The sequence below is a fragment of the Podarcis cretensis genome (genome assembly GCF_951804945.1).
Source record: "Podarcis cretensis genome assembly, chromosome: 6".
NCBI classification, from domain to species: domain Eukaryota; kingdom Metazoa; phylum Chordata; class Lepidosauria; order Squamata; family Lacertidae; genus Podarcis; species Podarcis cretensis.
This window is the reverse complement of record NC_137175.1, coordinates 53,363,244-53,388,065: the sequence shown is the minus strand read 5'-3', so window position 1 is coordinate 53,388,065 and position 24,822 is coordinate 53,363,244. Positions and strand designations below refer to the sequence as shown.

At 45.8% G+C, this 24,822-nt stretch overlaps 1 protein-coding gene across 1 annotated transcript; it reads right to left on the bottom strand.

The window, feature by feature from the left end:
- Window positions 1-7,552: 7,552 nt before the first annotated feature.
- HECTD3 (HECT domain E3 ubiquitin protein ligase 3) lies at window positions 7,553-23,501 on the bottom strand. Its single transcript, XM_079980279.1, has 21 exons — window positions 22,988-23,501; window positions 21,686-21,846; window positions 20,412-20,504; window positions 19,983-20,118; window positions 17,892-18,007; window positions 16,755-16,868; window positions 15,289-15,371; window positions 14,394-14,559; window positions 13,892-13,973; window positions 13,343-13,525; window positions 12,205-12,257; window positions 11,725-11,789; window positions 11,086-11,189; window positions 10,603-10,722; window positions 10,263-10,352; window positions 9,645-9,851; window positions 9,421-9,550; window positions 9,019-9,093; window positions 8,516-8,597; window positions 8,174-8,245; window positions 7,553-7,758 (listed from the first exon to the last, which is right to left on the bottom strand). Exons 1-21 carry the CDS (start codon window positions 23,348-23,350, stop codon window positions 7,674-7,676), a joined length of 2,580 nt encoding a protein of 859 aa, XP_079836405.1. The 5' UTR covers window positions 23,351-23,501; the 3' UTR covers window positions 7,553-7,673.
- Between the last annotated feature and the right edge of the window lie 1,321 nt (window positions 23,502-24,822).

Genomic DNA, 24,822 nt, shown 5'->3' with positions numbered 1-24,822 from the left:
CACTGGGGGGCAGGCAGATGCTTGAATATATCAATGTGCAACTTCTGTTCAAAATTCAGTGGTTACTCCCAGGGGAAAGAATGCTGGATTGGGGTAATGGAGATCAGTGGAAGAGAACTCTTAATCTTGCTAGCTCCAACCCTTCCTTTCTCAACAGGCGTGCATATCGACTAGCCCATTTAAAACAACTGTGGTCTGGGAATTAAAAATATAGTTCACTCAGCAGTTTGTATGGATCCAGACTTTGTATCTGAGCGTTAAACGCCCTGCTCCCACTACCTGCCTCTTCTTTCCCCCTGCAAGATGCTTCTCAGCATGATATCACGACTTTTCCCAGGGAGGAGAAGCTTCTTGTTCAAGCCTATTGCACTCCTACTTTCGCTTTTGGAACTCTTCTATGAGATACTTGCCACAAGATTTTGCTTTTTCTTCTTGTTCAAACATTTCTTGACATAGCAGATGCTCCTCATCATGTTCTCCCCCTATGTTATAGCCATTAATTCTGCATGTTGCAAGAACCTGATAGAATTTACAAGTAGCAGCCTTGAGCTCCTCATTAAGTGACTCATAATTACCACCATCTGCAGTCTTCCTGAACTTCTTCCCTCATCTCTTTCCGAGTTTATCTTATCTCTTCTTTGGCACCATCTCTATCTAGGTTAATTTTCTCTTTAACTTCTCGTTTTTGGCTATACATTCCTGAGTACAAATACCCAGGCAGTGCATTAATTATGAACAGTGTACAGCCTATTCCTTTCCTGACAGCCATTTCTGTGTATATTTCAGGGGGCAGGAAAAAGGCCATTTAGGGACAAATAAAATGCAGCCCATTGACACATTTACAAACAGGAGAACCTCTCATGGGCACCATGCATATGCCACAACCAAGCACACACACTTCTATTGGCTACAATTCTTCAAGCATCACAGTGGGAGGAGGAAACAAAGGAAGGGCGCCAGGGAAGGCCTTTGTGGGTGGTGCATGTGTTCCTGTGGCATGCAGCAATAGCTATAATAAGATATAAGGTAATAGCTATTAGTGATAGTCTACTTCCAGTTTGTCTAGGCCCGAGTTTAAAGGCGCTGGCTCATTCCTGCCTAGCTACCCTACTAAATCAGTGGTTAGAGATGGTAATTAATGGTAATTAATGTGTTTATTTATTAAATTTCCATACTGCCCTTCATTTGACAATCACAGGTGGCTTACAATATAAAAGCACAAAAACGCACAACAGTGAAAAACATAAACAAAAAAAACCATAAACAATACCTCCCCCCATTTAAAAAGCCATAGACTGTTTAATTAGCCTGTGAGAAGAGGAATGTTTTAGCCTAGCACCTAAAGATACCGTATTTAATGAAGGCTCCAGGTGAGCCTCCCTAGGAAGAGCATTCCACAAGCAGGGAGCCACCACAGAAAACATCCATTCTCGTGTTGCCACCCTTCAGATCTCTCATGCAGGAAGCACATGAAGAAGGGCCTCAGATGATGATTGCAGGGTCTGGGTCAGTTCATATGAGAAGAAAAACCCTTACACAGCACTCTTAGGCTGCAAAGCAAAAATAGTCTTCTACAGCCCTGAAGAAAGCTGAATCTACACAGAATGAAAGCACACAGGACCTGTGGGGCAAAAGAAAGAAACGTCTTTCAACTGCCTCACAGGCCAAGTTCTGTGGTGCTTCAGTACAACAAATTTATGTCACTGTCAGGTTGTTCAGATCTATTTTTTATTAATGTGCAATTGGCACTCAGTTTTTTCATAGAATCATAGAGTTGGAAGAGACCACAAGGGTCATCGAGTCCAACCCCCTGCCAAGCAGGAAACACCATCAGAGCACTCCTGACATATGGTTGTCAAGCCTCTGCTTAAAGACCTCCAAAGAAGGAGACTCCGCCACACTCCTTGGCAGCAAATTCCACTGTCAAACAGCTCTTACTGTCAGGAAGTTCTTCCTAATGTTTAGGTGGAATCTTCTTTCTTGAAGTTTGGAACCATTGCTCCGTGTCCGCTTCTCTGGAGCAGCAGAAAACAACCTTTCTCCCTCCTCTATGTGACATCCTTTTATATATTTGAACATGGCTATCATATCACCCCTTAACCTCCTCTTCTCCAGGCTAAACATGTCCAGCTCCCTTAGCCATTCCTCATAAGGCATCATTTTCAGGCCTTTGACCATTTTGGTTGCCCTCCTCTGGACACGTTCCAGTTTGTCAGTGTCCTTCTTGAACTGTGGTGCCCAGAACTGGACACAGTACTCCAGGTGAGGTCTGAAAAGAGCAGAATACAGTGGCACTATTACTTCCCTTGATCTAGATGCTATACTCCTATTGATGCAGCCCAGAATTGCATTGGCTTTTTTAGCTGCCGCGTCACACTGTTGGCTCATGTCAAGTTTGTGGTCAACCAAGACTCCTAGATCCTTTTCACATGTACTGCTCTCAAACCAGGTGTCACCCATCTTGTATTTGTGCCTCTCATTATTTTTGCCCAAGAGCAATCCTTTACATTTCTCCCTGTTAAAATTCATCTTGTTTGTTTTGGCCCAGTTCTCTAATCTGTCAAGGTCGTTTTGAAGTGTGATCCTGTCCTCTGGGGTGTTAGCCACCCCTCCCAGTTTGGTGTCATCTGTAAATTTGATCAGGATGCCCTTGAGTCCATCATCCAAGTCGTTGATAAAGATGTTGAATAAGACCAGGCCCAAGACAGAACCCTGTGGCACCCCACTAGTCACTCTTCTCCAGGATGAAGAGGAACCATTGATGAGCACCCTTTGGGTTCGGTCAGTCAGCTAGTTACAAATCCACTGAGTGGTAGCATAGTCAAGACTGCATTTTACCAGCTTCTTTACAAGAATATCATGGGGCACCTTGTCAAATGCCTTGCTGAAATCAAGGTAGGCTACATCCACTGCGTTCCCTTCATCTACCAGGCTTGTAATTCTGTCAAAAAACGAGATCAGGTTAGTCTGACATGACTTATTTTTCAGAAATCCATGCTGACTATTGGTGATCACAGCATTCCTTTCTAGGTGCTCACAGACTGTTTGCTTAATGTTCTGCTCCAGAATCTTCCCTGGTATTGATGTCAGACTGACTGGGCGGTAATTATTTGGGTCCTCTCTTTTCCCCTTTTTGAAAATAGGGACATTTGCCCTCCTCCAGTCTGCCGGGACTTCGCCTGTTCTCCAGGAATTCTCAAAGATGACTGCCAGTGGTTCTGAGATCACATCTGCCAGTTCTTTTAATACTCTTGGATGCAGTTCATCCGGCCCTGGAGACTTGAATACATCTAAACTAGCCAAGTATTCTTGTACTATCTCCTTAGTTATTCTGGGCTGTGTTTCCTCTGCTGAATCATTTGCTCCAAATTCTTCAGGTCAGGCATTGTTTTCTTTATCGGAGAAGACTGAGGCATTGAGGAGTTCAGCCCTTTCTGTGTCCCCTGTTTGCATTTCACCATCTTCTCCTCTGAGTGACCCCACTGTTTCTTTGTTCTTCCTTTTGCTACGAACATACCCATAAAAGCCTTTTTTGTTGCTTTTAACCTCTCTAGCAAGCCTGAGTTCATTCTGTGCTTTAGCTTCTCTGACTTTGTGTCTACACGTGCTGGCTATTTGTTTGAATTCCTCTTTGGTGGTTTCCTCCCTTTTCCATTTTTTGTACACATCCTTTTTTAATCTTAACTCAGTTAAAAGTTCTTAACAAACTCCCAGCCATCATGAACTCCCTTTCCTTTTAGTATTACTGTCCATGGGATCTCACCCAGCACTTCCCTAAGTCTTTTCAGTCTTACGTTTTTCATATCACACCAGCAGGCGGTGGTCGTTGATGGAAAGCTTCCATGCTGAGTTTCTGGGCCCTCTCTTCAGTTACTACATTCACCCTCCACTACTGTTCTCCATTTTGGGTTCACACACAAGTATTTCTGTACCTAGGTGCATGCACCTTTTCCAGAAGAAATCACTGGAAATTTTAAAGAGTGAAAGAGCAAATGTTACCAGCCCTTGGCTATCATGCTTCAAAACTGGCAATATGGAGGGTGCTGCTTTTGAGTGGGGAGGGTGGGCAGCATCTATTTTTATTTGGTGTTTTATTTGTTTGTTGCTTAATGCCAAGTTTTTGCACAACACCAGTATTTCACTGTACCAAAACTCTAATAAAGAGTTACATTTTTGTTCCTTAACAGATTTTATGCTGCAAGACAAAAGCCACATTAAATGTGGGGAAAGTGCGGGCTGTCATCTCGATGGCAATGTTTTGGAGAGGGGGGTGGGAATCATGCTGGGACAGCACCGATTCCACAGTAAACATCCGTCTGGAAGCGCCCTGGGCTTGGCTGAAAGCAATCTCGGGTCTTTCACACGTGGGCTAGACTACAGTGCCCCCTGCTGGGAATGCGATCAGTCACAAGAAGTCGGCTCGCGCTTGTTCTCAAGCAGCTTTTGTGTGAAAACCAGCCCAAGAGACCCCCAGAGTGACCCATTAACCAACCCACGACTCAACCTTGCTTCCTCAGCCGCGACTTCTCGCTCTGCTGCTTCCACCTATGAGGCCGCTCGCGCCTCAGCGCCTCTCACCCCTCGCACCGCATAGTGAGGTCACGTGCTTGCTTAAAGGCTAGGCGCTGTGCCGTCCTTATGGTTACCTTGAAAGGAGGCAGGTTGTCCTCACCTGCGGTTTAGGTTCAGTCAAGTAACCGCTCCCTGCCGAACCACGGGGTAGAGAGCGAGCCACGTGCAACGGAGAGCAGGGCTCCGCCACACCTTTCACAGCTGAGCTGAGAATTTCAGCAGGTGCAGCAGCTGGCGATGCAAACGGCTGAAATTCTCTTTTTTGCACGACTTATTAAAGAAGGTGCGGGAGCCCTTGCTCTCCTTTGCACCTGCGAGTCGCGCGCTCGTCCTGCTACTCGACGCGCGTGGCTTGGGGCCTCATCCCCAACCCGGACCGGCGCGAAATGTTGAGCCACCTGCAGTCCCTCCCTCACGCATCATGGCGGTGTCGGGAGGGCAGAAATGCATGTCCCCCCTTCTGCGCGACTCTCCAGCAGGCGCGCTCTGGAGCCCGGGGCGCGGCCCTCTCTCCGCGCGCGGCGGCGCTCTCTTTCGGTGCCCCTCATTGGCCTGCTGTGTGGTCTGTAATTAATCCCCCGCCGCAGGGTGTCGGGGAGTTACACGTCCTCGCCCAGCAGGGGAGCCCCGGCATCCCCGGCTAATCCCCGTTTCTTGTCGCTCTCCTCAGGGGGCCCGCCGGCACCTCCAGCAGCCCCTCTTCCTCCCTGTCAGATTCGCAAGTGGCTGTGCGCAGGCCTAAGACGGGGGAGGAAGCTGCCATCGCCAGGGCAGGCGGTGGTGTTCGCCTAATTTACTGAGCTTAACCCTGCAGCAAAAACTGCACACGGTCCCGCTCGCCGCCTCCCCAAATTCCCTAAGGCTCTCATGACTCTTATGTGGGGAAACCCGGGAAGGGGCGGAAACGGTTGCAAGAACCACGCCGGCCGGGATAAGAGAAAGCGGGTGGGGTGGAGGAGAGGAGCATTGAAGAGCAGCTCCGAGGTGCTGTGAAGTCGCGGGATTTAAGCTTCCCTTCCTGCCCCGCTTTGCATGACAAAAAGCCCAGCTGCAGAGATGACACCGTCCCTTCCCCCCACGCCAAATTCACCTCCCCAATTACCAATCAAGCCCATTATGCGGCTACAATAGCCTTCAGCTCCGAGGCCCACCCAGGCAGCCAACATACAGACAGTACATCCTCGACCCATGAATGGAGCCATTTTGCCAGAGTGTTCCGTCTACCCTCTTCTATTAAACGCAGACCATTGCTGTTACTGGGAAATAAATACTAGTAACAGCTGCTATTTGAGTAAAGTGAAGCTCTTCACTTTTGAGGGCCACAGTCTCCATTTAGCATTGGGAGCAGGCAGACCCTGCTGTTTTGGAAAACTTATCTTCAAAAAGTGTTTCGCAGTCCCCCAGAAAAACGTATATTGCCTGTTCTGTATTCCCACCCCACCCCTCAAATTCTTTTCAGAATGTCAGAACTCGGCCTATCTTAGCAAACTGTCTCTAACAGCTAGCCAAGCACAGTTCTAGTTCCCTCAGCCAACACGGGACAGCTTTGGTGAAAGGCTTTAATGAAGGTGGTATCAGAGAAAGCCGAATATCAAATAGAAGCAGGGATTAGCAGGAGTGTGGCCCCTCACAGTCAGCAAAGCAGAGGAGGGGCTGACGTTTCCTAAACCTCTGCATCATCTTATGTTATTATATTATCTCATGGGTGTAGCCAAGTGGGGGCAAGGTGGGGCAGCTGCCCCCCCCATCAGGTAAAACAATAGAAATACTTAACTAACTGATCAATCACATCGGTTCTGCCCCCCCAACAAAGTTCTGCCCCGCCCCCCCAAAAAAACCTGGCTACGCCAGGACATGGGATTATATTGGGCTCCATTGTGCCATACTGATATGCTTTGGACAGGTAAGAAGGGTAGCTGAACAATTTAAACAAAACAATCTTAGAATTAAAATGGTCAGACCACTCCTTTTAATTATGGTGCCATAATGCCTACTGGTGGCCAGAACTGACCACTGCAACTGCTGAGACAAAAACAGGAAGACTTGGAAGAAGAAAAGTGGGTGGAGGGAGTATTGAAAACTTTGGACTGTAGTTCTGCACAGAAGCAGGCATGGAAATCACTACAAAGAGGAGGATCCTGAACTGTAACCTGAGGATGAAGTCATTAACAATGTTGGTGTGTAATGAGGGGACAGTGTAATTTAGTACTAAGAATTTGTGGTGATATTGCTTGTGGATTGAATATATCCCACCCCCACACCCCCCGATTGAATAGATTTTTAGTACATTATGTGTGCTAATTGGCTTATCAATACCAGGATGTCTATGTCATCAAGAACTGTTTTTCAAATTACTGGTACTGTATTAAGTACATAATTATCACTGTACTTTGTTGCATTTCCTTTCCTTATTACAACCCTCCTCCCCAAACAATGTGCATCTAAACCTATAGCTCATGATAACACTACACACATCTGATGCAGTGGATAGTAGTCCATGACAGCTTATGCAGTCATTAAGGTGCTGTAAGAGTCTTGTTTTCACTGCAAAAAACCCCAATACTCCTCTAGAACTTATAATTAAGCTGTGGCCCTCATGTTTATCTTCGGCTAGAAAGATTGACAGAGGAATCTTATAAACATCACCTCAGGTCCATGGGATTTGCTCCCAAATAAGTGGGTTTGGAATTGCAGCCTAAGGAGAGGTACAGGTTTCAGAAGAGAATTAAGAATATTCTAAAATGTTAACTAACAACAAATATATTTTGCAACTGTCTGCATTTCTTGTTTGACATCTTTCCTGAGAAAGAAACCAGAATTATTGAATTCTGGAATCCTACATGCCATTGTCCGCTTGCTGGCAACTTGTGTCAGAAATGAAGAGTTTTTCACCATTCCCATTTTTTGTTTTGGGCTCACTAAAATCCAAGGGGGCAGGCTGTCGGTTTTATTGTATCTGCTTATCAATAAACTGCAAGCCTCACACTTGGTAATTTATTATATATACACATACATGCTTTCTGGATCTTTATAGTAAGAGATTATTGCATGTAGGAACTATGTAACACAGAAGAAATGGTTAACAAGACCTCAAAATAGACTCACTCCTCCCATGGGCTCACATCTGTGTCAATAGCCACACAGTTATAAGCCGCATAACGCAACTTTTCCTCGCAGACTTTGGCCCTATAAGTGAAAAAGAAGAATCACATCAACATTTTCACATACCTTCTGGTCATCCCAAACTCATCTCTGACTCCCCAAGATGTTATGCTTCTGTAATTAACACCCCACATTGCTGATACTCCCATCTCCATGCATATTATTCTCAATGGCAGTCACACTTCCCAGTACATTGGCCTACTTCTTAGCCCTTCCCCATATCTCCCCCATCATAATCCGCTTTGCATTGCTGCACTAGAAACTAGGAATAACATGTCCCTGGTCACTTGGTGATACTCTAGGCACCTCGAACTCACTCAATGTTATTCCCATGTCACAGCCCCCAAACCTTTCAGCTGCCTTTCCCAGGTCTGTGCCACAACCACTGGGATTTTGTCCAATACACCCTTGCCCAAGAGATTTATAGAACAAGACTTACGAAGCATAGTTTGGCAAAAAAAGTGTGCTGGAGCAAGTGGAAGATTCAGGAAGCGCATCAGTGGTTTCAGAGCTTTGAGAGAAGAGATAACAAATCAGTGAGATCTGTGGAGAAGGCTTTACCACACAATAGAAATACAAAATGGCTGCCAATCCATCATCACTCACTCTGCAATATGATGCACATTAACAGAACATAAGGAGAGCCCTACACGTCAGATCAAAGGCCCATCTTGTTCAGCATCCTTTTCTCACACTGGGTAACCAGATGCCCATGGGAAGCCCGCAAGCAGAACTTGAGCACAACAGCACTCTCCCCACCTGTCATTCCCACAACACTCACCCTAATTTGTCAGGATAGATATAAATCCGAGCAGGAAGTCGGCTTCTTCCAGTAACAAACCTCAGGAAGCGACTGCGATCCTCTGAGGGGAAGAGTACACAACCATCAGAAACTCTCAGGGAGATCTCACCGAAAGTTATTATCTACAACAAGCTTGCCTAGTATGCATGTAGGAATGAAAACAAGACCCAAGCTTTTACTGGGAGCCAGCCAATGTTCGAGGTAGGAGTAAAAACTGACCCTCCTAAACAGGGGGAACCATTCAGTCGGGGGAGCTGTTGTAATAGCATGTTTGGGGCTATTTTTCTCCATTCTCATCTCCCATTGCCACATTGCTGTGACTCCCTCCAAGTTAAGTCTCTTAAAAACAAAACCACTTTCTGGGAGTGGTTATGAGCCACAGTGGGAGAAGCCTCTCAAAACCTACTGAACCTGCAATTCATATCACAGATTTCTTCACATCATCACTCCATAACAGTGTGTATTTGCCAACATCTACTTACCATTAGTAAAGTTGTTCAAGGCTTCCCAGAAATACTGAATTCTAGTATCTGATGGTTCAAAATCCTCAAAGCGAGCTGTGAGAAGAAGAAAAACAGATAGATGGTGCAGGTTATGGAGAAAAATATTGCTGGCACAGAACCAAGGTCCAACTGAAGGGGAGAGGGAAGGTGGTATGCCCATTATTTGGGCAGAACACATTAAGGAAGAAAGGAATATATACCTAGGCACATGGATATGAGGTGCTAATATGCTAGCTCAAAATCATAGTACAACCCACTGATATGGCATTTGTACTGTGAATCTCCACTCAGTGCAGTAGCTGAACGTGGAGACGCCACATGTTTTATGATGACATCATGTGGTATGTTACCCATGAAGAGTGCAAGGTCTCCCACACTTACTGAGCTTCTTTAGAGCCTCAACGGTAACTTCTGGGTCACCACAGACCTTCTTCTCCAGTTCCTGCCAAGTGAGCAGATCCAGTACTGCCTGAGGCACTACCTTGAGAAGTCCAGCCTGCATGGCCGCAAGCTGAGAGAGTCAGGAAAGAAGAGACAGATAAGATAGGGCAAGGAACCACCAGTCAGCACCAAAATCCTATTACCCGAATGCTGTACTGAATTACCTGCTCCTTGCTCTCATTTAGCCGTGCCTTCTGCACCAGGCGGATGAAATCCAAGCGGTCCTCATAGTGCACCACAGTGCGAGTGCCACCAGGGATAAGCTCCACCATGCACTGGTCGCTCAGCACAGTGGTGTATGTCAGCTCATGCCCAAACTTGAACTCAAAGGTCTCTTTGTCCATTCCTTCCATCATCTCCAGAAGCTTCACCTGAAAACAAGGAAAGGGATAATCTCACCTATGCCCAAGAAAGCAAGGAAGTGTGAGACAGGGATTTTATAAAAAATCATAGCCATAAATAAACAGTTATTATAAGATATTGTCAAAGACTTTCTATCACCTGGAAGCTTGCATTATGTCTAAAACTGTGCAGCTGTTATGGTTGGAAGCTGCAGTATTTGTGTGTGGACCATTGCTATGTGTTCAACATCATGAAATGTTGAAGGAAGTTTACTTACGCACCCCTTCACCCTCCCCACTGGCAGATTTAGAAAACAAAATGAAGCCAGCTGCTCTGCCATGCCAGTATCCAAATCCACAGGCCATGCAGACAAATGCTAAATAGAAATCTGCACCCCATGTTTCAATAGCGACTCCTAGATACATGTCCCAGTGACTCACCAGCACAGAGTCAACAGCAGGGAAGTCCTTGCTCCAGCTGACTTCCTCCCCTGTCAGTTGCTTCCAGACAAAGCCAGGCAGGGCCAGGACCTTAAAGATAAGAGGAAGGAGAGATGCAGCACTGCAACACATTGCCTCCAGATGTGGTCTTTTGTGTCCCACTATGCTCAAAGGAAATGCTCAGGAAGAAAGACAAGGCAGTTCCTAGATCTGATTTTATAAGAATACTTGCAATTATGAATGATTAGAAAACAATTTGGCACAGTTTGGCACAGGAGAAGGAAAGTCTGGCTTCCACTACCGGTATCAAAGAAAGATCCAGCCTTCATCCTATACTCACCAGGAACTCCTTGCCACGCAGGGCGGCTCCCATGATTTGCCCAATCCACTCATATTTTGTGAACTCTTTGCAGGACGGGTTGGGGACATACATGTCTCGGGCCTCTCCGGTACCACTGCCCTGAAACAACAGACAGTTCAGCTCAAATGTCCTGATAGGGACATAAGAATGAATGTTAAAACACATGTACAATCCAGTCTCTCTGCATTCATTTCCCCATGCAATAGTGGCACACTAAATTTCCACACTGACCAGGACTAAGCAGAGGGTGGATACAGCAGGAATAAAAGTTGGATTATGGGAAAGCTGGAACCAAAGGACAGTGCTTTGGTGTCCATATTCTCCCTCAGAGAGCACTGCTACCTAAGCACTTTCCTTTCTCCAGAGCTTGCCCGAATCTTCACATTGACAGTCTCTTGAGACTCATGCTGCTCTCATATCCTTAAGAGGAGGAAAGGGTTAGCTTCATCAGGGAGCAAGCACCTGGTTGGACGTGCGGACGAAAAAAGGCAGCGGCACTGGAGTCTCAGCTGAACTAGGACACAGCTCCTCGGACATATCAGCAATGCTGTCTCGGAAACCGCCACCTGGGAGAGAGAGCACATGGAAGTGTGTGATCAGCTTTGCTATGTTGTCACCACCTGCTTGCGTTCCTGAATACATTAGCTGGATTTCAGATTTTCCCACTCCCGCTCTTGAGGCCTATGCAATTTTCTGTAGGATGCAGAAAACCCTGAGAGGACACAAGAAAAATATTTGAAACTATGTTTTCTCCCCACCAAAATCTCTTCACACTTGGCATTCTCCCTGGTGGACCCACTGGAGGAGGGGGGCTCAGGCCTCCATTGAAATCTTCTGCTGTAACCAATACTTCGATCCCCTTCAAGGATGCAATTGGTTTAACAGCCAACTCAAAGGCAGCAGCAGAGTTCTCAACACTGAACCGCTGTACTACAAATCACCATCCTTATTGTTTATGCTCCTAACCAGAACTCTGTTCAAATAATAATAATAATCTCCAAAACTGACTCAAAAGAAAACCCAAATTTTCAGCTTCAAACTCTGGAAACTGTCCAATTTCTATTAGCTACCATTTTGGACTACACAAAGTGCAAAACTTACCCTGATCAATGATGCCCTCAGCAATGAATTTACACTCCCACCACTGGTCATAACGTAGCGGCCACCTGAGATGAATGAAAAATGGTCACTTAAATCTACCTGTGGAGGTTTGTGGGAGGCACTGCATTGCTGGTGAAAGTGCAATTATTCTAGCGCCGCTTTTTCCCAGTCGGAAATCTTTTGATATATTATTATTATTTCCATTTCATTTCTATACTGCTTTATATTTTTAAGAAATATGGTAATAGCGCCATATTTCTGTGTGGCCCAGAACCTACTAAGGTCCTTGAATAACTGGTATGTTGCAAATATTTGCAGCAAGCTCTCATTTATAAAAATAAGGCTCTGTTTTCTTTCTGAGGATTCAGCTTTCACTTTACTCGAAACTTTGTGGTGCTTGGCATTCAGGTACTTAGGCTAGAGACACCAAGCTGGAAGGGGCAGGGAAGACACAGGTGGCTGCTGGATGAAAAAACTCACCTGTAATCCAGGGCCTTCTCATACTTGTCAGAAGGTTTTAGTCCCTCATATACCTAGGAAAGCAGACAATGCAGCAGAGGCATCAAGAGAAGAATCCTGGGCAATGTGCTTACAGATAGCAAAGCAGGAATAGGCATCCTCTGAAGGTCTTGATGAATTTGTTACACGACGACTGGCAACAGGCAACATGCACCAAAGATGTACAAGAAGTTCTTTTGCGCACTGCACAGTCAGGCAGATCCCTAACAACCACCAACGTATGTGTAGCAAGGGACACCGCATTAAATTAAAAAGCTAGTGTGACAAAGTGGCTAGAATAGCTAGGGTTGGATGTAGGAAACCCAAGTTCAAAACCCTGCTCAGCCATGAAATTTATTTAACACACTTGGGCAAGTCACTAACCCCACAATATTAAGAATAAAAAGGTATAACCTCATTTATGTCAGCTTGAGCTCATTAGTGAAAAGACAGGATAAAACAAACAGTAAACAAGCAATGAACTACAATTTCCAGTTACCCCAATGCCTTAGAAATGAGAATGAACCATAAACACACGATTCCTGCAAATCTGAACTAACATACACCTTGAAATTAGAGTTTAGAGAAGCGTGAACTAATTGGTTCTGGGAAAGGTTTGAACCAGGTATGTTAGTTATTTAATCCCATGTGAAAGAGGAAATAATCATCATTTTATCATTTTATCTGAGGTACATTGTGCATGTGCGTCACCAGCAGCCACTGCTGAATTTCTTCTTATATTATAAAGTGAGGGGCTCCAAAAACACACGGCTCCCATTAGCACAGTAAAAGAGCAAAATGGCTAGGGAGGGGCGAAGGGACTGTGAGCTCCTCTCCCTGAGCCTGTATGCTCATGTATTCATGCTAAGCCAGGGTTTGGGTTAGTGTGACATGTAAACCAGGCCACTGAGTAGGACTCCCAACCACACAGAAGCTGCATCGCCCTGCAAAACTGTTTGCTGAGCTTATGCTCAGAGATGGATCTTGCTTTGAAGGTATAGGCTGAAAAAGCATTTCTGGAGTACAATAGGACAGAACACATGTTGCAGGTTGCAAAGGCAGAAGACTCCCCCCATCCCTCTTGCCACAGAGTACCTGCTAGTGGGTGAGCTGGACTTACCTGAGTGAAGACTGTGTTTTTACAGCTGGGGTCAAGTGCAGGATTGTCACGATGCTCCATGGCCAGGCGACGGTTGATGTAGAGCCGTGGCATGAAGTTGGGCTTGCTAGTCTCTGAGTCTTTGAGGCACTGGGTGATTAGCACTGTACGTCTTTTGGACAGCAACAGGAACTGTTTGATGTGCTATCATGGGCAAAGCGACACTGTGTCAAAGTCAGGAATATCCCGCACAGTCCTTCTCCTACTTTACAAACCAGCTGGCTCTACTGCCAACATCACCGCAAACTATTCTAGCGCCTCTCTTTCCCAGTAGGAAATCTTTTGATATATTATTATTATTTCCATTTCATTTCTATACTGCTTTATATTTTTAAGAAATGAAAAGTCTCAAAGCAGTTTACAACCTACCTTGAAAGATCAGATAATAAAACAATCCAGAATGAAATATTACCAAAGAAAGTCAAATATAAAGTAGACATTCAAAGCAATGGTTTATTTCCCCAAGATAGAAAACACAGAAATTGGGAATCAGAAAGTCCCTCGCCTCACCTTGAGTTGGCTGAAGGTGCCAAGTGTGTAGTCCCAGGCTGGAACAAGATGGTGAAGAACACTATCCAAGATCTTGATAAACCTACCCAAACCAAAAGCACAATAAATAAATACCAACGTTGCCATTGCAGATGGCGGCAGAGTAACCAGACGTGTTAAATTTGACCCCTACATTTACTCCTACATTTCTTGCTATCTCTGTTGGCTTCCCTCCCTATTTCACCAGACAAGCTGATTAAGCAGGTGAGGATTTACAACTACAGGTGAAACAAAACAAAAGGAAACAATAAATAAATTCAATAGGGTTTTACAGCACAGAGTGCTGTACCTAGTGCTGTACCACAGTGCATGGACACGCACATGCTCAGCCCACTACCACCACAATGACTGTGGGAGCTCTCGCTCTTTGAGGCATTTCATATTGCAAAACAAAGAAATGCTGTCAACAACAAGGGCAACACCGAGGCTGGAGACTGTTCCTCAGCCCTGCCCTGCTGCATACCTCTGGATGATCACAGCCCGCCGATACAGCACATCAGGGTCTCTTCCCTCCAGGCGAGGATACCTCACCAGGTTGGCTGGCTGAAACATATCTGCATTGAGCCCCAGTTCCCGTTGCCGAGAAGATTTGATCTTTATTCCCCGTAGCCTAACATCTATCCCATCATCTGTATTAAAAGGGAAGAACAAAGCAGCTTAAGACACATCGGTCCAATAGGGAACTGTTTCTCCAGGAGGCGGGAGAGAAATACTGGGGGGAAGAGTAGGGATGAGGGTCTCTCTTTGGGTCACTCTAAGTCACCCATGGTTATCACAAATTGGGGGTGGGTGACTACTGGAGAAATTCCAGGGCTTTATTCATCACTTGCCACAAAAACAGCAGACCTGTGGTGGCTTAAAGATTAATAAAGGTATTGTGCCTTTGCTGTTTTTCCTAGATAAAATAATCACAAAATGGCATCCACCAAAGGGGAAGCACCAGGGCAGCTGTCAAAGCAGTGAACCACTAAGGAGAATAAATAATAATAATAATAATAATAATAATAATAATAATAATAATAAATCCTCAGCCACTCTGGGCGGCTTCCAACAAAATATTAAAAATACAATAAATCATCAAACATTAAAAGCTTCCCTAAACAGGGCTGCATTCAGATGTCTTCTAAAAGTCAGATAGTTTTTTATTTCCTTGACATCTGATGGGAGGGCATTCCACAGGGCGGGCACTACTACTGAGAAGGCCCTCTGCCCAATTGTACTCTGACTCTAGATGAAACCTGTCTGGGTACGTAACTACAGAGGGAGTGAAATTCTAAACTGGAGCATTTAGAGAAAAGCAGGGAGATCATTGCACCCCAGGGATTAATAGGCGCATCCCCAAACTGATACCCACACACCTCTGCACTCCACAATGCGGATTTCAATGACAGGCAAGTGAGCAGTCATGTCTTCCAGCACACACACATCCCCGATGTAGCTCCTGGAGACACAAAAACATCTATTTCCTCTTGCACAAGGTAGGCTTACCACCCCCCTCCAAAATAGAAATCCTTTAATCTTACAAGCTCAGGGGAAGTTACATCAAGGTGGATGTGGGAGCCAGAAACCAGAACTCCTGGGATCTGTTTCCAACCTTCTGGGTACCCTAAAGAGACCCATCAATCACCTTCAGATGGTTTTCGAAGGAAGCACAGGGAACTTTTATGCTCATGAAGGCAGTGGGTTGGGGTGAACTACACTGTATGTTTCTCCCTGAGACACTGTAGCACGCAATGGTAGCTTTATGCATTACCTCAGGAATATGAAAGATGCCAGGAAATGCCTCCTCATAGTATAGAGCAGAGATGGGGAGTCTGTGGCCCTCCAGACTGTATCTCCCATCTTCCCTGATCTTGCTGAAAGACCACTAGAGAGCCACAGTTTCCCCATCCCTTGCATAGATAAGTATTTACCACACTTTAAAAAGTATTGCATTTTGGGACAGCACTTTACTGTGGACCTCCAGTCTGCCCTGTGTGTGGCTTTATGTTTTTGCCTTTTGTACTTTATGTAACTGCTTCTATTTAGCCTTGAGTCACAGCTGCATTTTGTACATACTGCATTTTACTGGACTGGTATAAACATGTGTTAGTTCTCCAGGTGCTGTAGTGTTTGACTGGGGTTGGTGGGTGGACTATTAACTATGTTCCTTGATGTTTACTTATCTCTGAGGTCATATACTGGGCCCTGATTGTGTGTCTTTGGAGTTATAAGGGTGTGTACGCTTATATATCAGTTGCTATGGACAGAGGGAGAACTAATGGTAGAGGATGGATAAACTGGGAGAGCCATGGGCGCAGCCAGGGGGGTCCACGGGGGCAGCTGCACTTGCCTCAAGCCATTAAAAAAGTTAATAATAATAATGAGATATTTCCTTCCTTGAACCCGTTGGGATATAATAGGCTACAAGCTCAAAAACAAAGAGATGTCCATTAGCCGCTAACACTTCAGGTCTAGTATTTTGTTGCTTTTCTTCACCATCTGATTACAATAGAACCCCTTTCACATTCACTTCTTCTCTTCCCCTTTCCATGCCTCATGAGGTAAAATCAAAGGTGCCATACAGGCATAGGCTAGAGCAGGCATAGGCAAACTTGGCCCTCCAGATGTTTTGGGACTACAACTCCCAATAACCCTAGCAAACAGGACCAGTGGTCAGGGATGATGGGAATTGTAGTCCCAAAACATCTGGAGGGCCGAGTTTGCCTATGCCTGGGCTAAAGAAAGAATCTGAGCCAAATTTAGGCTCAGTTTCATACCTGGTTTCCCTCAACAAGCAAATTCTCTCTCTCCACCCACCCCCCACCTCCCTCGTCTGACTTACTCATCAATGCCCACGTCACTCAGCTTCTTCAGGTTATCCCCCTCGCCACCATACACAGCCACCCTCTTGGGCATGAAATTCTCATCTGTTGTGTCCACAGTCAGGAACAGCTTCCTGGGGGAGAGAATTAAAGGGTAAATGTGAGACAACAATAAGATACAGGACAAGTTTCTGGCTTTTAAAACTACTTCCCAGAGCTCCTATGGACAATGGAGGGTCCAAATATGCTTAGAAACCTTCACTGCAACGAGCTGAGAAATGTGGGGAAAGCAGGGGAAGGGTGCAGGGGAACCTGGCAGGTGATAGAACTGGCTATGAAGCTTCCCCCAGGCTGGACCTTTATGTGGCTTGGAGGAAAAACTTAAACCTTCCCAGGAACGAACCAAAAAGGGCCAGAAAGACTCAGCCATTTTGAATCGAGAAGGGTGGCTTTTGTACATCACTAGTACCACATTCTGCACAAACCTATGTGATCACAGAAATCTTACTTAACAGGAAAGCCAAGGTGGGTGGAAGAAGAGGTGGGGATGCCTTTGTCTGCAATATGGAAAGGAGAGGGCAGATTCAAACAAATATTTTGCTGCAAAGCTCAAAAGGGCCATTCTGAAATTGCTCAACATTCAGTTTCATGGCAGTGGTGGAATCACAGTGGTATACATGAGAAAAGATAATTCCTTTGTTGTTGTGATGAAGGCAGTAATAGTTTAATTTTCTACCCACCCTTCACCTTGAGGTCCCAGAGTGGGAAACAACCATTTAAAATACAGCACTAAAAACAATTTAAAACAACTTACAGTCACAAAAATAGTATGAGTCCCAAAAATATGCATCTCAAATGTCAAAGGCCAGTTTATAAAGAGGTGCATCTTCAGCACCAAACTTAAAGCTTCATAGCACCTAAGCAGAAGTCTTTTCCATGATTCCCTCTTTGGGCAGGAAGAAGCCCAAGCACAGAACAAGGCCAACATTCATGGGCATTAACATGACCCAACTGCTTTCAATGTAGCTTTCACGCTCAGTGAGAGCAGAGGAAACAGGGTACTTATAGGAAGTAGCTGATTGGGCCAGGACAGCGAAGTGTCTGCCAGTGATGTCCCCACATATAAGGAATAGGCTAGTAAAGGATAGGGAACTCACTTGATAATGGTCCCTTTCTTCATGTTGAGACGGACCCAGTGCTGACCCTGAGACCCATCACTCTCCCAGTAGGTGTCTGCATGGTTGTCTGTCAGGCATGAAACATTGAATTCTTCCTGAGGGAAGCAAAGACAGACTGAGGGGAGTTAGAAATATCCATGTAATAGCTTGCTTTCAGGCAACCCACAAGACCCTTCCCAAGAGGATGCCCACTCTAGAACCTCAGACAGGAACTTTTAGTTCCAGACACTCAGGCATCCAGCTGCACCTTCCTACTATCCCTGAAAATAACTGAACACATCTTCCTCTCTCAAGGCTTCCTGGATTTTTACCACTCTCCATTCACCTAGGAGAGGCAACCTGCAGATCTATGAAGAACGGTAGAGGAGACACCGGGCACAATGTCCTAGCACTGATCAGGGTAGTTAAGCGTTATCAAATTTCAGAGAAAGACTTGATGACCACTAAAATCAGCAGGTGGCCAACTTAATCTGAAAGTTTGCAGACCTATGCCAAGACAACACAGAATTCAGAAGTGTATATATTCCTACAACTATAAAAGTTGATCAAGTAAAACACATTATTTCACACATTATTTGACGAGAACCCGCTCGCCATCCGTAAATAATCAGTCTCACACCATGATGGGTTGCAGAAATCTGGCCGCAGCTCTACTCCAGAAGCTGCTGTAGCCCAACCTTTATTGTGTGCCGAAGAAAGATACAAATTCAAGGAGAGAGCTTTGCCTCAGTCAGCAGATAAAAGACAATACAATACATTAGTCTCATGTTCTCACACCAGACCACGTATTTGATCATGCTATGCTTACGTGGGCCAATCATCGGGCAGCATGAGCTCTTCACGCGTTGATCATGCTCCAAGCAATGCTTTCTGCTATGAAATCATCCTTGCAATAATGAACTTTTGCCCATGCTCTTATGGACAAATGACCATATTCCCACATCCCCTCTTTTCTTGTTTATTTTATAAGAGGGAACCTTAAGCAGAATCATATATCTCATTACCTAAGCGCCTATTCCCACAATTATTTTACTTCATTTTCTGGAACCAAGAGAACTGTCTAATAACCCATTCCAGGGGCCGGTGAAGTTCATTTCATGGGTAGAGCCCTACCATTAGACAGAATAAGGCAGTCGCCTCGGACAGCAGATTCTGGAGAGTGGCAAGATTTTGGAGGACAGAGCTGTGTGCCACATGGCCTACCCTGTACCCCAAAGCTAGCCTGCTGCCCCCAAGTGTGGCTGGCCTGTCCCCAGTGTTAAAATAAGATTCAACCGCCGGTCTAGTTGTACATAGCATTGGAAGGGAGTATCATTTTATCCTTTGCCTCAGACAGCAAAATCTCTTCATTACCAGCAAAGAGACACCCAGAGTCTGTTTACACAAATAAGTTATCCTGACCTAACAAATTCTTAACTCAGTTCACCCTAAGGTTATAGATATCAACCAGAAGTTATCTGTTGTCACAATCTGGCTGGCTCCCAGACTTAATAAGCAGCATGTAGATGTTGTCAGTTTACAAGCAGTTTTATTAAACACCATCATTGTACTCAGAGCAGCTCCCATGGGCTACTGTCTCTTTCAAGATGTTGAGGCATCTGGGCTCTGATTTCGGCGCCAACAGGAAGCACGCCAGAACCTCGCCTTCCACTTCCTTGATTGACGCCTTTCCCTGACCTTCGTTAACCTATGGGAACGGGGAGATTCTGGCTGGCCTCCTACCTTTTCCTCTGACGAATCATCCCTCCCCTATGTTGTTGCTAGGGTCTGCTTATCAGCGACTAGGCCTCTCTCCAGCCTCCTCTTCTCCGGCTGAGGAGAAGGGGTTGCGGGCAACTGTCTTCAAACAGCTGAGAAGGAAGCAAAACTACTCCTTCCTCCTCTGACTCTCTGTCCCCCTCTTCACCCTCATCGTCCCTCTGGGAAGCCCTGTCCCTGACATCTGCCTTTGCAAACCCTTTAATATTAGCAAATGATGGCCTAGTGGTTAGGATGCTGAGGCAACAAGGGACAGTATGCATGAAGGCAAGGTCTCTATGCAAAGGAGCCTGGTTGATAGTGACACTTTACCGTGTAGGAGGACACATCAATGCTGTCCACATATTGCTTGATGCTGCCCAGATTCTCATCTTCCTTGCCGATGTGGTCATAGAGGAAATGCACCAAGTCCTCATCACATTCGTAGCTCCATGTGGGTGGTACAAATCTAAAATGGCAATAATTGGTGTTAATAGTACAGGATGAGAGAGAGAGCTGCATTTACAGAAATTTACATCCCCGATCATACTCTCCACTACCCAATTATATCCTCCAGGATATTATTTTTACTCCCACTTCTGCACAAGCACTACTCCCAATAGAATTAAGTCCTCAGGCATGCAAAGCCTGGATAATATGTAGAAACGTCCAGTGCCGCAGGCCCAGTTACCACTTTCAAATTAAGTGCATTGGCTGCCCCACTTTTTCTTATTGCTGTAAAGGAGGTTGCATGCCCTTTACCGGAGTCTCTCTACCGCAGCTGCATCTGGCTCCATGATTTTTGGCTTTGCCCCAAGACGGAGGGAATATGTTAAATCCACCACCTGCTCCCATCTGGAAAAGGGAAAAAGGCAGAATTAACAACTATAAACTTCTGTGTAAGCAAACAGAAATAGGAAAAGTTCTATCTGCATTATTAGCTACTAAAACAAGGGATAAGTATCTGAGAATAATTCAAAGGGTTGATATATAGCCCTTTATTTAATGCTACAGAGGATCTAATTTATAATGCTTATAGTAATAATAATTTTTGCTGCTATTAAAATGAAAAACCTTACATTTATTAGATAAAACAACAAAATGGACACACAGAACTTAACACATCTTAGACTTACTGATAAGGTTTGAGCCAAGTGATGTGTGTGTTTGTGCGTGTTTGCATACATTCTTGACACAGTTGTGAATATCCCTTTTTTACAACTTTGGGAGCTATGGACAGGAGTGACAGTGTTTGCAGTGCAGTAGCTGTACTCCTTGTTCTCCCCAAAGACATTCAAAGTGGGGGGCAACACTTCCTACTTTCACTCTGAATTGGCTTCGTTACATCACCACAGTCTAATCTGATTGTCTGTTTTCCACTGTAATGTCACTACACCGCTTATTTGATCTCCAATTGGCTGCAATAACGTAATCCAGAAGAAGAGCACCTCTCTCCCCCTTGGCACACAAGCTGTAGATCAGAGGAGGAAATCAGCCATCAGGAAAGAAGCAAACAAGAGATGAACCACCTGAGAACATATGCCACTCCCCCCCCCCCAAAAAAAAAAACTTTGAAATTTTGGTACTGATACAAATTTCTATTAGAAACTAAGAACTAGGCAAAGTGCTCGTGGTTGATTCCGTTAGCAAAATGATTGGAAGCTACTAATTTAGCTTGCAACGATAGGTATTTCTGAAAGTCACACATTCATTGATAGTATTATGTATTTGCTTTGGCCGCCTCATGAGAAGAGAAGACTCCCAGAAAAAAACTCTGATGTTGGGAAAGATGGAGGGCACAAGGAGAAGGGGACGACAGAGGACGAGGTGGTTGGACAGTGTTCTTGAAGCTACCACTGCGGGAGGCAGTGGAAGAGAGGAGTGCCTGGCGTGCTCTGGTCCATGGGGTCACGAAGAGTCGGACATGACTAATCGACTAAAGAACAACATGTATTTGCTTACAGTGAGTGCCTTCCCCAGTGGTCCTCCTCAACAGCCAATCAATCCAAACAAAATGTAGAGATGGTTTTCAGTACCTGATTACAGGCTTATAATCCACCCCAAAGAGTTGTTGCTGCCTCTGGATTCTCTCCATCGATTCCACTGGCACCAGCCTGTCCCCACCATCTGCATGCTTGCACATGAGTACCCAGCCTTCCTCCAGATCACAGCCAATCTTGAATTCCTCCAGCTGCTCCTAAGAGAGAAGAATATGAAATCATTTGTCCAGTACAAAATACGACATTGGAGATAACTAAGGAATCCAAGCAGTTTATCAAATCCTCATACATCATACAAAGAGATTTACACAGATGTTTAGGAACACTGATTATCTATAGAGAAATGTACAGCTCCTACTAATTGATTAAAAACCAAAATGCATGTCTTTAGTCTGTGGTAATGAGTGTCTATGACTACTTTTTCTGGTCTCTACAGACCAACAACAGTCCCCTTTCTCACTTGAAAGAATGCACACGCATGCAATCTCAACAAAACGGTATTAAACTGTCCTTCCAATTATAATTATAGGAAATTTGCTGAATTCTAAAAGATTGTAGGAGGATGCCCAGGTATACATGCATAGGAATTACTGAGGTTTACTAGCACATAGCCTTTGAGGGCCATGCAGTTATCAAAAAAATCTCCCCAACTATGATAAGGAACGTTGTTGGTATTACAGCTGTTTGCATATTCCTTATTGTTGCTATTTCCCAAGTGCAAAACGTGACAGCCAGTTTATTGCCACACTAATACTAAAAGGGAAAATGATAACCAAGGCAGGAAAAAAAACATCATATGGGCCAGAAAAAACTGAAAGGCTCTTCTGTCAGCTAAATTCGTATCAAGGAACCATAAAACTAGCTGATAGTAATCTATGACTGTAAACAGTGACAGGAATACTTGTGCCCTGTGTTACCATCCTTGAGTGCGCAAGTAGGACACAGCCCCCAAAAAGCAATGGGAAAGATAGGATGAGATGCCTATGTTTATCTCTGTTACTTGTGTCTTAAGCCTCCATCTACATTTGCTCTAGCATGCAAATTATGTTAGTTGGGGGGGGGGGAGGTGTCAACCCTAAAACATTTGAAATTATAATAAGGGCTCAAGTGCCTCTGAACATGGGTAGAGTGCATTTCCTCCTCTTCAGAAAGCATCCCGGCTGGGTTGCCAGTTCACACCAGGAATTATGGACAACAGGAATCATTACACGCTAGGAGGAATGTGGCGCTAACGGGCTGGAGCCCTGGCAATTTACCCTCCTCAAACTTCCGCGTTCAGCGGGTGCGGGTGCCCGTGCGCTGCAGGCCCCGCCGGGGGCTTCACCTTGCCACACTCACCTTTGTCAGCTTCACCCAGAGCCCGTGCCCGTTGCAGTATTCCTCGCCGCTGGCTCGGATGCACGAGCCCTTGCGCAGCTCGATGGTGCCCCTGCCCAGGCCCTTCCTGCCGCCCGACCCGGAGCCGGCGCCGGCGCCGGCCTTGCTGGGGTTCTCCCATACCGACAGCAGGGTCCGGCCGGAGGCCGAGGCGGGCCCGGGGGCGCTGGGGTCCTTGCAGATCTTATACTGCACCTCGCGGGGCACGTAGCACAAGGCGGCGGGCAGCGGCTCCGCGCGCGTCAGGCACCCGATCGCCTCGCTCAGAAAGCGCAGCCGGCCTAGCAGCTGGTGCGGCGACTCGCCGGCCGTCGGGGGCATCATCCTGGCCGCCTGCAGCCGCCGAGGTGGGGTTGGCCCAGAGGGAGCAGCTCCGCCGGTTGCCCCTTCCCTCCCGTCCCGATTCTGGCAGCCGGCGAGTCTTTCCCCAGCGCAGAGACCCGGAGGGGGGCGGCGGCGGCTGCTTCCTGCTACTCTCGCCCTCCTTCCTCCTCGGTTCTGCCGGGTGTACCGTAAAGCAGTCTCTATCGGCGGACGGGTGAATGAGCAAGCCTAGCATGCAAGAAGCCAGGGGAACCACGCAATGGGAATGGGTAGGCGGCAAGGTTTAGGCCTAAGGGGAAAGTGGCCAAGGAAGGTCGACGCGCAAGATCTCGGACTCCGTTTCACTTCAGTTCCTGGGCTCATGTGAATGGCTGGCGATGAGGCATATCATAAATGTTCGCGTTTCCAAAACAAACAACAGGGCAGGCGGAAGGATCTCTGATCAGGTGCCAGGGAACTGACACTAGTAGTAACACTAGTAGTAGCCTTAAACTAGGGAAAGGGGACCTGCGGCCTTCCAAACCTTGCTGGCCTGGATCACAACTCCCATCATCCCTGATCATTAGCTATACCAGCCTTGGCTGATGGGAGTTTGGCGACGCCCAGGTTCTCTAAGGCAGTGGTTCTCAACCTTGGGTCCCCAGATGTTTTTGGCCTACAACTCCCATGATCCCTAGCTCACAGGACCAGTGGTCAGGGATGATGGGAGTTGTAGTCCCAAAACATCTGGGGACCCAAGGTTGAGAAAGGCTGCTCTAAGGCATTTAAACATGTTCTCTGTTGCTGAGTTGTGCTCTTTAGATGTCACTGTTCTTTGGAGGTGCCCAATTATCTAGTGGTAACTCTGCTTGGTACAATCTTAACACTTTCACCTCTGTATCTTCTCTCCCAGAAGGACCTAACACTGTTTCTCAGATCTGTCTTGTCTGTCTCCCTCATCATTAATGTTGTATGATGATCTGGAGCCATATTGCTTCTTAGACTTACCAGTGTTGATGAACATTGTTAAGCAACACTACAGTACAAGGATCTGTGAACACAAATGCACTTACCCACATGGGATTAAGAAGCCAAGTGGCTTCTGGAAACTTCTGCTTGGCCTGATGACAAGTTTTGCTGTGGAGGTTTTTGCTTGTACTTCTGCCAATCTTGGGGTCTCCCCGAGCCCGCTAATACTTCCTTCTTGCACATATATGTTGCACCTTTGGTTACATAAGGACTGGATCGCTGAGAACTGTGTTTGCTGTTGGTGTATATATATCATGACTTAGCTGTGGATTCTCCAGTAATATGAGAAATAAGGCACAGACAAAGCAGCCTTTGGCAACACCTTCCCACATTTTTATCTATTGGTCCCATGTGGTGCTGTGGTTAGGGTAATTTTTATCTCCAAGCAAAGAGCACAATGTATCCGAGGAGGAGGTGGTCCAAAGTTTTTATCAGCCAAGCACAGGGAGTGGCATTTATCGGTT

Bases quoted from the DNA above. Each gene is read 5' to 3' on its own strand.
- HECTD3 (XM_079980279.1), bottom strand. From the start codon at position 23,350: ATGATGCCCCCGACGGCCGGCGAGTCGCCGCACCAGCTGCTAGGCCGG. The intron at 20,119-20,411 runs GTAAAGGGCATG...TTGCCATTTTAG, and splicing joins GCTGCGGTAGAGAGACTCCG to ATTTGTACCACCCACATGGA. The intron at 11,790-12,204 runs GTGAGTTTTTTC...CATTCATCTCAG, and splicing joins GAGAAGGCCCTGGATTACAG to GTGGCCGCTACGTTATGACC.